The sequence below is a fragment of the Taeniopygia guttata genome, chromosome 2, assembly GCF_048771995.1.
Source record: "Taeniopygia guttata chromosome 2, bTaeGut7.mat, whole genome shotgun sequence".
NCBI lineage: Eukaryota > Metazoa > Chordata > Aves > Passeriformes > Estrildidae > Taeniopygia > Taeniopygia guttata.
The window spans coordinates 85,234,687-85,247,340 of NC_133026.1; the positions used below are offsets into that span (position 1 = coordinate 85,234,687).

Below are 12,654 nucleotides of genomic sequence, written 5' to 3' on the forward strand. Positions count from 1 at the left end.
ATTACGCTGAAGATTTAGGACATCTGGGATGTTTGTGACAGCAACACCGCGCTCAGTACACGCGCCCTGCTGCCAGGAGCCAAGGGTGATGCAGCGGGCGCGGCTGGCGGGCCCGCTGGCCCCTTTCCCCCTCTCTCGCCCCCTCGGTGGGTGTCTCCGTGCCCCGGGCCCGGCCGGCTGAGGCGGGGGCCGTGCCGGCCGCGCTCTCCTCCCGCCCGGCCGCGGGGAGGTCTCCTCGGGTCGGGGGAGGCGGGGCGGCGGCGCGCGGCCGCGCGGGGGCGCTGCGGGCCCTGCGCGCGGCCTGGGGGCTGCGCGTGCCGGCCGCGGCATTCCCGCTGCCCGCTCGGCGCGCAGCGGCCGGGAATGGGGGAGCTGCCGCCGCTCTGCCCGCGCCCCGCGGCTCCGGCGCCGCCTCCTCCTCGCTCGGCCTGAAGCGCGCTCTCACTCGTGGATCCCGGCGGGGAAGGGGCCATGGGCCGCCTCCCCGAGGCGCGGCGGCTCTGAGGCGGCCGGCGCTCGCTCGGGGAGCGGTGGGGAGAGGCTGCCGGCGGCCGGCCAGGCTGCGCCGGGGAGGGGAGTGCCGCTCGCAGCCGGCGGCGTTCGCGCAGGCAGCACCTCGGTGCCGGTGACTTGGGGGTGCCGCTCCCCGCCCGCGCCCGGCCGCGGCGGTGGATGGATGCGCCATGGCCACGCTGGTGTGCCGGGTGCAGCTGCTGGATGACACCGACCCCTTCAACAGCACCAACTTCCCCGAGCCCACCCGGCCGCCGCTGTACACCTTCCGGGAGGACATCCCGCTCGCCACCCAGCTGGCGGGGGTGCACCGCCTCCTCCGCGCCCCGCAGAAGGTACCGGGGGAGAGCAGGGGCGTGTGAGTGGGGGGGCACGGGCGAAGGGCAGCGGCCTCCCGCAGCAGCCCGGCACGGGGAGCAGCGGCCAGCGGCGGCCCCCGGCCCCGGCGCGGCGGCAGCTAGGGCTCCGCGCCCGGCGGCGGGGCTGCCCTGCCGGCTCCCGTGCCCTGCCGGCGCTTCCCTTCGCCTCGGCAGTATCGGCATCTCCCTAAGTCCTGGGAAGAGGCCCCGCGGGACGGCGAAGGGGTTCCCTCTGCTGCTCTCCTGCGTTCCCAAGCGCTCTCAAGGGCAGCTACCGCCTCTGCTTTAGCTGTAGCTGCTTCACTCTTTCCCTAGAAGAAGAAAAGCCTCATCAAAGCAAAGGCCAAGTTGGTTATCGAGTATTCGGTGCCTGTCCTTCGCTAGCATTGTCTGGGTATCTCGGGATACTGTGGGATAAGGTGGTGTGTCGAGCTAGCCGGGCTGCGCCGGGCACGGTCGCGCCGGCAGGACCCGGGCTCTGCCTGGTGAGGTTTAATGAGCCAGGCAGTTCTAGCCGGGGCTTTGGTAAAAATAGCAGCGTCTGCTGCCCTTGAAACAATCGGTGCTATTAGTCCCTCTTGCGAAGAACTGCAGCATGGTCCTTGTCAAGTCTTACCTATCTCTTCTTGCATGCTTCTTCTAATACATGTGCTGGCATTTGTAGCTTGCCCTTGAAATCAGGTACCCGAGCATTATCCTTAAATTTTTAGTTTTCAAAGCAATGCCATTCATTGATTGACATAATAATAATGTTCTTTCATTATTATCTTGTATCTGCACATTAGTTCTGCAGAATGCACTGAAGGAGAAAGGAAAAAATGCCCACTTTTTTTTTTTTTTCCTACAAAGTAAAAGTTGTAAAACTTTTATTTGGTCTGTGATGAAGTGGGAGGAAAATACTCTCTTAACATCACTTGTTGTATTATGCTCATGGGAGCCTGCGGAAAGATGACAAAGGGCTGTGTGTCCCCTTAGATTTAAGGATATCTAAAACCCCATAAAAGTATTTCAGAGAAAAGCTCATGGAGCAGACAGAAGTTTTGCATTTGTAGAACGGTTTCCTCGCATAATAGTTGCCAAGGATACAGCATCCAGTGAACAGAGCTCTGCCTAAAGCACAAAAACTTTGGAAGCTCTTGGTGCGCTGGGTCAATTCTGTTTTCATGTGCTCAGTCGTCCCCAATTCAGAGAGTGGTCCCATTGTTTTCATGGGAGGCTTTTTTTTTTTTTTTTTTTTTTGGAGTTAGAGCTAATTAAAGAAAGGCAGGATGGATTCTGACACCTAATGAAGTGATAAAGAGATAGTTTAAAATCTGGATTTAGAGTTAATTCAACCTCATTTTCAGGGATATTTCACTGTGTTATGTTTCGTTTTGGATTGAATACTTCCCTGGCAATTTTTTATAGCTTTTTATGCTACCACTACCAACACTACCACGGTTTAGTGTCTTAGGAGCCAGCCAAAATCCATGTTCACTTGTATGTGCTTAACTCCTGCCCAGTCTTTCTGCTTGCAGCATTTCTCAAGTTTAATTAATGTTTGGAAATTGGACTTGCAGACTTGGGGTGAGAGATGGCTTATGTCCCTAGAGGGGCTGTAATCCTGGCTATTGAAATATAGCTGCACTGCTAGAGGCACGTCCTGGCCCAGTGAGTTGTTAACCTGAGGTTCTGCCTCTTCCAAAGACTTTGTTTCCGTTGTGAGGGTGTAGGCAGGCTCTTTGGAATCTTCTTACATGGTTACAGTTACCTTTGTGTTTACAGAGCCGCCTCTTTCTGCCTTAATTATGTCTTTGCCTATCTTTGGGCTTCTGCAAGGTAAAAAAAAAAAAAAAAAAAAGGGTTGGTTGATTAGACTTGTTTACCTTTATGCATTATAATGAAAGCATAGTTCCATGTTTGCGCTTGCAGTTAGGGCAGCATTTCTGTGTTTGGCATTACATCTTTGTACCTGTAATTCTGTAAAATAAACTGATTTGTGTTGCTTTTTTCTAGTTTATTTTTTTTTGAGGTGGGCATATTCTTTCTGCAGCCTTTCCTCAAGACCATATTCACTGTCAATAGAAGATAACCACATTATTTGACTAAGAAGAATTTTGCTCCATTTCATCCAGAGATCACGTCAAATTCTGATCCCAGAGGAATGCAGCTGTCAAAGCAGAGCATAGGTTGAAATTCAGGTGTCGATTCACATTGACACATCTAAGGTTTGATTGATTAATTACTTTGAAACATTGTGAGCTAAGGGACTGAGGGTCCATTTAGTATCATCACAAAATATCTTGGAACAGACCTAGATGTTTCTAGCTCAAATGGTGTCCTGCCTATGGCAGGAGAGTTGAAACTTTAAGGTCTCTTTCAGCCCAAGCCTTTCTATGGTGATGATGATGAAATGCATAGGAACACCAATGTCTAAGTAATTTCTGAAGTTTTATAAACTGCTGGCCTTTTTGCCAGCACGTTTGAATGATCAGTGCTAGGCTTTTTTCCAGCAAGTTTTAAGTTGCCATCTCTTGCCTTAGGTGAACGTTCACTTACTCTCTGAACAGAGCTGCCAGCTTGTTGCCTTCACACTACTGGATGATTTGCACATCTTTTAGATGATGTACTGCTGTGGGATGTACTTGATAGGATGAAGTCAGCGTCAGGAGTCCAGCACACTTCAGTTGGGTCAGATTTCGCCATTACTGTCTTGAAATTAGTAAAGACAACAGTGTAGTGACGATGGTATTTTTGTAGTTAGTAAAACAACTAGTATACTGCAAGTCATTGTAAGTTAAACATTATAAACAATTATTAAGAAAACCGTTTAAAAAGTAAACGAAAAATGCTTTGACATTCAGACCTATCATAATATGACATTAGTAGCTTTTTTATAACCAACAGATGTTCTATTTTGATTCCAAAGAGTAGGATTTCTTCACTCTAGTTCTTTGAAAGTACAGCTCAATTTCACATATTGGTTTTACTTCTTCTTTTCTTTAAACTCACACTTTTACTTGAGTTTGGATGCAAGTCTAGATCTTCATTCTGAGCAGCAATGTTTTTAGATCCTTATGCAGTTTCAATGGGAAGTTAAGAAACTGAGTTCTGAGAATAATGTCTGGGATGGTCTTCGCTATCCTGAATGATGTGGAACACCTAAGCTGGCTGATAGGGAAAACTAATAAGAAGAGTCTCTGTGATCTTTCTTTCACTTGGAATTGGGTGCCTAATTGTATTCTCCTCTCTCTCTTTTTTTTTCCCTGCTTCTCTCTATGCACATACTTTTCTCTACATCCAGATCTCTGGATACAGCAACTTCTTGTTCACTGAGTTGTGCTCAGTTCTGTCTGGCATACACTCTGAGCCTCATGGGGCAGAGCACTGCCATCAGGAATGCTTGTTTCAGCTATCCCCCGTGGTTATGAGTGATTTGGTCCTAGATGATAACACACCATCCTGGCTGATGATGCAATGAAGTACCACAAATTCTGTTACAGTATTTGTAACCACATCTACAAATTCTTGCTGAGTAACTATGCCACGTTGCAGAGTTTCTGTGGTTTGCCTATATTGATTTGGCTGCCTAAGGTGCCATTTTGAATTTGGCTTTTATTGTTTATGAGGATTTTAGGTCACTCTTACTGTCTGCTGTATGAAGTAGGACTGGATCTAGTTTGGACTCTGACTTCGGATGTCCCTTTTGCCCATTTCTGTGAACCTTGGGAAAATTCAGAACTGGGTCTAAATTTGTGGCTCAGGCCCTGTGCCAATAATGCTCTTTGAATCTAATTTGGTATATTGGGTTTGTTGGTTTTGAATTGCTTTGAGTTACTTGATACTTATAACTTGCTGACATAGGGTCGCTCAGGAGAGTAGCTATATATACATGACCAATGTCAAGTGGTGTGCTTTTTTTAGAGATCTTCTTCATTATAACTTATTCACATAATTACAGCATGCTGAGTATGTTGCCATAGTCTGTTTTCACATGCCACAGTAGTGTTCAGTGTTGGAGCAGCTCTGTAAGAAATACATCTTTACAATAATATAGGACATCATGCTGCCTAATTTATCAAGAAAATGTAATTGAAATACTTTGTGTAACAATGGAAAACAACAACCAAAAAATCTTTCCATGTATACGGGGTATTGGTGGTGATGGTGTAAAGGAGGGTTATGGTGCCATAAGGATAATATTTTTGGTCTCTTGTTCCCTCTGAGAAAACTGGAGACAACTTCTGTGTTTTAATGCCTTCCAAGAATTTGTAATTAGGAACAGTGTCATTCAGAAAACACTGGTATAAGCAAATAAATCCAGTGAGCGCTAGGGGGATTCAGGAGTTTCATTCATAAAGAAGCCATCCACATTTCCATCTTCAGCTGCTGTGATTTAGCCCTACATTTCAGCCATGGCTCACTCTGAAGCATGGTGTGATGTAAACTGATAGCACAATACTTCCACTGGTTGTGTCCTGGCATGGAGCTCAGCTCTGGCATTGAACTCTGTGCTAGGCTATACCCTGGCAGCAGCCTCAGGTTTTCTGAGAGCAGTAAGCCTACCAGCTGGCTCCTCTTCCCTGGGTTTCCTTGGCATTAAGTAATAATACATTGGTCCATAGAGGCTAGGCAGAAAAAGAAAAAAGTGTGGTTTGAATCCTGCTCCTGATGTAGGTACTGGTAAATAGAGCAGCTGTTCTCTGAAGAGAGCATTTTGGGGTTAGTTACTATATCGTTAATGGGAGCTGAAGAATAGAAGATGGAAATTGGAATATTGTTATTTTCCCAGGGAAAATGAACCCACACTTAAGGGAAGCTATCTGGTATCTTCTGCAAGTGTTGCTGCTGAGGACTGGGAAATACTTTAGTTGAGGGCTGTGAAGACACGTAGGTCTTTCATATTCTGCCTGGGGCAGGTGGACATCAGCTCTTTTTCATCCTTCAAGAGAAGAGGGGATTTAACACAAAGGTTGTTTCCAAAAGGTTTCCAAAGTATTCTGACATCAGTCAAGTATTTCTGGAGCTGACAAATTCCTGTGCTTCAAGAGATTGACCCTGTAGCAGACGTGTGTGCTTGAATTTTATAGGGAATTATGTATGAAGGCAGAGTGGGGTAAGATACTGCTCTGTCTCCTGACTTGACAGCACAAGCTGCATCAGAGTCCTGTGTGAAGCAAATTTTCTGGGGGAGTATAAACACCTGCCCCAAAGCACAACTGTGAAAAGATTCTCAGTCTCCACCAGCTCACTGTCTTCTGCGTTGTGGGCCTTCAAAGGAGAAGAAATACCTGTAGCATAGATAAAAAGTAATTGTCAAACGCCTGGCTTTACCTCTGGTAGTTTAATTTAAGATGACTTTGAAGTTCTTGCAAGGTTCTTCTGACAAGTTACAGTTTGGACAAGTTGCAGTTCAGTTGCAGTTGTTTGATCCAGGCTTAAAAGCTGTGTTGTAAAAGAGGCACAAATCTGTCTATCCCAGAGATTCAGTTCCTGACTTTGACACCTCTCTTGCAGGTCATTGAGTTTGGCTGATCATAGCTCAAGAGCCTTTGTAGAGCAGTGTGTCAAGAATGATAGGAGTGAGTGTACTGGTAGTTCTCAGGATTCCACTAAATTTTTAAATCACAGGTTGGTCAGATGCGGCCTCTGGAAACTCTCATCACCCTGTGTTTCCTGGAGGTTCTTAGTCAAAGAAAGTAGATTAATAGGAAGAAATCTGACCTTGATGTTATCCTACCACAAATCTAGTACTTGCAGTTCCAAATTTTGATGCTTGCTCTCAAACCCAGTTTGTAGATAGCTCATTTTATTCAAATTCTTGTTGTGTGAAGATTACTAGTGGATTAACTGAGCAAGAAGCTAAGATGACCACAGTTAATATCTGTGTTGGTAAAGGAATAGTCAGAGATGTGGGACTTGGCATGTTGCAATCTCCTCTTCTTCTACCTGTGTTGTTCTAAATAAGAACAAAAGGTCTAAATGAGAATCCCTTTTCTTTCTGTCTGATCTTACTCACTGGGTTGTGACAATGAGCGTTACAACCTTTGTGCAAATGTATGCAAGGCAACAGGACTGTAACTCACCCATCCACCACATTGTCACTGGTGACAACCCTACTTGGTTTTACAGTCCATTTCTCTGGCTGGAATTTAGCCAGGACAGGTTGGTACCTCTACTCTTTCAAAAGGTATTTTGTATTTTTGAGTGACCCGAAGTGGTCTGGGCTGGGGCTATACAGCTCCTTTGGTAAATGCTGCTTCAGTAGGCTGAACTTACGTGCTAAGATATTACTTCATTACTAGCTCAGGGGAAAGAGTGCCACCTACTTACACCTCTGTCATCACTTTACACACAACCTGGATTGCATTATATTAATATTAACTTTATATTGTATTACAGTTATTAATAAGACAGCAAGGAATGTTGTTACATATTTTTAGCAGTAGAACAAGTTGGGACAATAGTAGCAGTAAGCTCTCTAGTAGGCCCAGCTACCTAGAAACATCTGCAATGTCTGGCATATGAAACTATTGAAGACTTGGAAGTTCACTGTCCACGTCATCAGCTTAACACATATATACCACAAAAATGCATTGCAGTTTCCAATTTCCAAGTTAAAAAAAAGTAATTCTGTCATTCCTATCATTTTAAGGATGCTTAAAAAAATATATAAATTTAGACCTTTTCCTTTATTTCAGTATGACTACTTGACTTTAGTAGTCATACTTCTCAACTGAACCTCTATCTACTTTGTGAGGAGAATATTTATATTTTATTCCACAGAGTCCTGGAAGATTGCTGATTTTGGTTCTGCATGCCAAGTTGCTATAGTTAAATATGGGAAATGCATTATTATTAATATTTTGGTCATATTGGTCATCATTTTACATGGTAGTGATCGTTAGGCTGAACAGAAAGGATTGAGGTGACTGGAAAAGCAGCTTCATCTTCTTTTAGTTGTAGTTTTAGAGGTGTTTATAGGACAAAATAAATATACTTGGAAAAATGAAAAAGTGTTGTCTTGTGTTAACTAACAATTAAACTCTAAGTATCAGGATGATAAGAAGAAGCTGCATAAATAAACAAGTAGTAATACAAAGTAAAGTCAGGTATGTGTGATTACATGCAGCAGTGGAGGGTTGTGTATGGCTTGAAGCTTTATGTTCATCAGCCATGTATCTTGTGCAGTTGTATTGCTGTACCTCTAGTGACACCGATAAAACACGACACTTTTCCTCTTGCACACAGCATGCATGATTATATTGGAATAAAATGCACTTAGAGATAGTGTGAATTTCCCTATTTAGGAAAGAAAGAAAGTTTACTTTCATCTTGGTTTCTGTGTTATCTTCTCTTCAAGAAGCTACAGACTATGCCAGTTTAAAAAGATAGTTTTCAGTAACTTTGATAGTGGTTAAAAAATAAAAATGAGGGACATTTCAGTGCTGTTCCTTGAAGATAGTTGCTTCAGATTTACTAATGAACCCATCAATCTTTGTAAGTGAAATTGATTCACTTACAAGTGAAGTATTTTCTTATAAGTATTTTCTTTAGAATTCTAGATACACTATTTCAGTCACAAGTAGCAGCATCAGAGGTAAAGTAGCTGCTCCAACTGCTGGTGAGGTGCCTGTGGATTTTGTGGTTTTTTTTTTTTGGTTTTTTTTTTTGTTGTTTTTTTTTTTGGATGGCTTTGTTATTGACAAGGAGAAGGTAAAGTCCCTGGACTCTGCCTGGTGGGCTTTCTCTGTGTGTTCAGTGTGAACCACCTGGCATGATTTGGAGGCTGGCAAAGAAGGCACTTGCAGCTCTCACAGCTGTGCCAGCCAGGTTGCTTATCTGAGTGTCATATGCTAGGTAAAGCTAGTTGAAAAAGGTCATTGTGTCTGCTTTCTTGCTTCATTACTGCAAGGCTTGCAAGGAAAGAATGTAATAGTGGAGTGTGCAATCAGGGAACCAACAGGAATCTCATCTCTGCTAGTGAAATGCCAAATGGGGACTTGTGCCTGTTTTTTCGTAGTATGGAACTAAAGTGCTGAGTTTCGTCCAAGTGCCAGTGATGAATCCATTCTAGCTATGGGGTAGACATTAATAGACTCCTAGTACTTGGAGAGACTTGGCATTTTACAGGTAGTGAAGAAATCTGAAAAAATCACATATCTACGCTCTGTTTATTCCCATACTGCAGCAGCTGGCCCTGGAGCATGACCTTTGACTCCACACACAAAGGGTCGTTATTTTCCCCTTCAGCTCTAGCATTGTGAGGGACTTGGCTTGTGAAAATCTCAAGTCCTCTGCCCTCTTTAAAAGAGGTCTTGGTGTCTCTGTTATGAAGACCCTTCCAGGTTTGCCAGACAGAGAATTAAGGATACCTGTTTCAGATTCCTGAAATTGTAATATTTTTCTGTTCTGTTCTGCCTCACAGGAAGGAAGGACCTCATTGTCTGACTATTGTCTTTTAAAAGTAAGGGAATTTGCAGTATTTTCTTTGTATTTTCTTTGTGTTTTGGTTTGGGTTTACTTATTTTTCTTAAAGTTGGTCACCTTCAAAAAGGTGCAAGGACTGGGAAGCTGGTGAGTGCCAAGGAGATGCAGATTCATGTATGTCTCGTTATGAAACTGTGCCAGTCCTAAGGCTTTCTGAATTTCAGAAGTTCCCCTCATGAAGCATATTTTATCACATTCCTTCCTTTAGGCATCTTTATAGGGAATTGTAATGTGATTTGAAAATAGGTGTTTTGTAAAAAATTGTGTTGCTGAGGAAGAAAAGGTGCTGCTAAATTACACTGTTTGTGCTTTTCAATCTCTACATGTGTTATTTTAGTGTTTTCATCTTCTTTTTCAAGTACTCTACCATGCTACTAGTTGATTTGAGCTTCATTTATAAATGCAAGCAACCTGTAATCCAAGTGACTATGAGTAAGGCAGGCTTCATTCACAGGTGGAAAAGCAGTGTATTTTATTTCAGACAGATGTGATCGATTTATCCTAAATGATTAATGTATTGCAGTGATCATTGCTGGTCACAGCTGAAGGACTCTCATCCTACTGTGAATTTCTTTTGTTCTGGTTTGATTATAATACATGAGGTTTTTTTGTCGGTGACTACACAAGGCAGAAAGAAATGTGTCTCTTCTGGGTTTAGTATCCACAGTTGTGTTTCCCTGTGACTCGAGCACTCATGTAGTGTCTTTATACTGTAGTATTGCTCATTATTTTACTTGTTATGTCCCCTTTATTTTTGCACAGAAGTGAGCTTGAATAACTGCAAGTAATGCACTTAGATTTGTTATACTTGCCTTATAGATAGTAATGTGTTCTTGTTTAGATGCTGATTTGAGTTGTTGCTTTTTTTAGCCAATTTGTCTGCAGTATTGTTTCAGCTACCGTATTATGGTGTTACTGGATGTTATTTTGCTTTATGTGTGCATTACTGTAGTTATGCTTCTTCTAGACTGAGCCGTGTCTGGGAAGAAAAATGCGTAATTTTTGTGACAAAGCTGAGAGTTGTGTGGGAAAGTGGTGGAAGAAAATCCTCATCTTTTAGAAGTTAAAGAAGTGTAATTTCTGAGGCTTAAGATGGGTGTCTCAGTTCAGATGCTGCTGAATTATGCTTTTAGGTTTTCTGTCTTCTTCATTATTTTTTTTGCTTAGTTTTGAAATATGAATGAAAAGGCCACCAATTATCAATGTCAATTTACGTTAAGCCTAGGGTGTGTCCATATCTTTGAGTTTCTGAACTTACTGTTCAGAAATAACAATAAGTTATTTGCTTAAGAAAAGTGATCAGTGCTCAAAAATGTGCCCTTTGGAGAAATGACCACCTGTAGCAAGTTTGAAATCTGGGAGCTTGTTATAATGGAGAGAATTATCTCAAGATACAGAATTCTTTCTTTGCTAATTAGATGTGCCCAAAATTTATATATGTGTTTATCTTGAAAGTCCTCAGAATAGATATGTCTTTCTTTTAGTATTTTTCTCTCTTTCATCAAGGGGCTTGAAGGAAGTGTTTCCTAACGGTCATTTGTATAAAGATTAAGAGGAAGAGGATACTGTTTAGGCTACTTTTCAGGGGCTATATCAATAAAAATTATTGGTCCCAGAAAACTGGTAATGGAACACAACCATAAGCTTCCTCACGTCACTGATTAGTATCCAGCCATAGTTTTAGTGTACAGAAGTCTTTACTGTTTGATGAATCATTTAACTATTCCCAGAGAATAAGTGATTGCATTGTGGTTTGACCTGTTTTTGTTTTGATAATTTCAAAGCATTAGGTCCCATAGGTCCTGATCCTGTCTGTTACACAGCAAGGTTCATTTTTAATTTTTTTTTTTAAAAGATGTCTGTATAGTTGGATGGGAAAAGCCTGAAAATATGACTCCTGAAGGTTAAAAGCACAGCAAGAGTGTAACATTTTTAATTAACAGTTAGCACTTGAATGTGTAAAAATATGTTGGCTTGAAAGTCTTAATTTTTCTTTTCGGTGTTATGAAAGACAGCTATATAAAATCATCCTTGCAAATGTTGTGGCTGCTATGTCAGCACAAGAGTTCAGGAGAGCCATAATGAGGACAGAGTTGTCTCTTCACTGGCAGCATTCTCAGGCAGGATCGAAGGCGGCTGCTAAGAGTTGGCAAAGCTAAAGATATCTGAACACCTACCAATGAAGGTAGGAGGATATTGATTTTCAAGATTGCTAAAATGTTGTTTGTCTTTCATAAGCAGTAAATCATAGTGAAAGGAATTAGGGTAAAACTGTAATTTGTTTTAATGCTTTCCCTTGTGGTCTGTTAACAAAGATGGATGAGATGTGGGCTCTGCCAGTAAAGGCATCAGCTACCACGGAGCAGCTGCCTGTCTAGTGCTGCTCCTCCCAACATTGACTCCAGTTTGCCACCACGTTCTCTCAACATGTTTCAGCATGCAATTGCATTGGCCTATATACAGCAACGTGGCTGTCTTGGACATTAATCCTTGCCATTGTAAGAGTGCTGATTGAATTGCAGGCTAAAAATAGGCTGTACTCGGACATGCTGTGTGCTATCAGTTGCACTCTGCTTTGGCAGTCTGTTGGTAACATGACATAATTAAAAGTTGACAAAGGCCATAGGCAGAATGCTGTCCCGTGATTTCTAGGATTTAATGCTTGAAGAAGGTTATTTTCTTAACTCGACGAATTTGGCTCACATAATTATGGCTCAAATAAATGACCTACTATACTATTCTTCGATAGCTCTGGTAGGCTGTTGAAAGAATGTCCTTGTCTTAAACCCATTCTTTAGATTGATGTTGCTTCTGTGGGAAAGCCACTGGTAATAGACCATAGCATTTGGAAATCATTACAGTTAGGTGTGATTTGAGTGTCAAAAAGAAGATTAGAAATACTTTTCAGTGCCATGTAAGTTGAGCTATATTTACTTCCTTTATGTTATTACAGTTTGTCACTGATATTCCAACAAATATTTCAGAAAGATATATGCAGCTGAGAAGAGGGAAATAGCTTACTGTCTTGCGAGTAGTCATTAGTGTTATTTTAAGAAGTTTCAAGGGAGATTGATTAAAATTATACTTTCATGTTCTTCCACCAAATTAGATTTCTTGAAATAAAAACAATAATCTAAATGTCTGAGATAATTAAACACCAATTCATAAATTATGGTTTGAAGAAATACTCAAAAAAGCAAAAAAAAAAACCAACCTTTTTCTTCAGTGAATTCCTCTGAAGGATAAACCATGAGATGAAGACTGGCAAGTACTCAGTCTCTGTTTTTAATTCTTAAAATCAGGGAAGGGAAAG

The 12,654-nt window shown here is 42.3% G+C and overlaps 1 protein-coding gene across 13 annotated transcripts in view; it reads left to right on the forward strand.

Annotated features, from left to right (window-relative positions):
* The first annotated feature begins 683 nt into the window (after positions 1 to 683).
* FHOD3 (formin homology 2 domain containing 3) overlaps positions 684 to 12,654 on the forward strand; it is a 374,599-nt gene continuing 362,628 nt past the window's right edge. For all 13 annotated transcript variants that reach the window (XM_032746914.3, XM_072924374.1, XM_072924376.1 and 10 more), the window contains exon 1: positions 684 to 848. In XM_032746914.3, coding sequence (XP_032602805.2) covers positions 684 to 848 — 165 coding nt within the window. The remainder of the gene's footprint in view (positions 849 to 12,654) is intronic.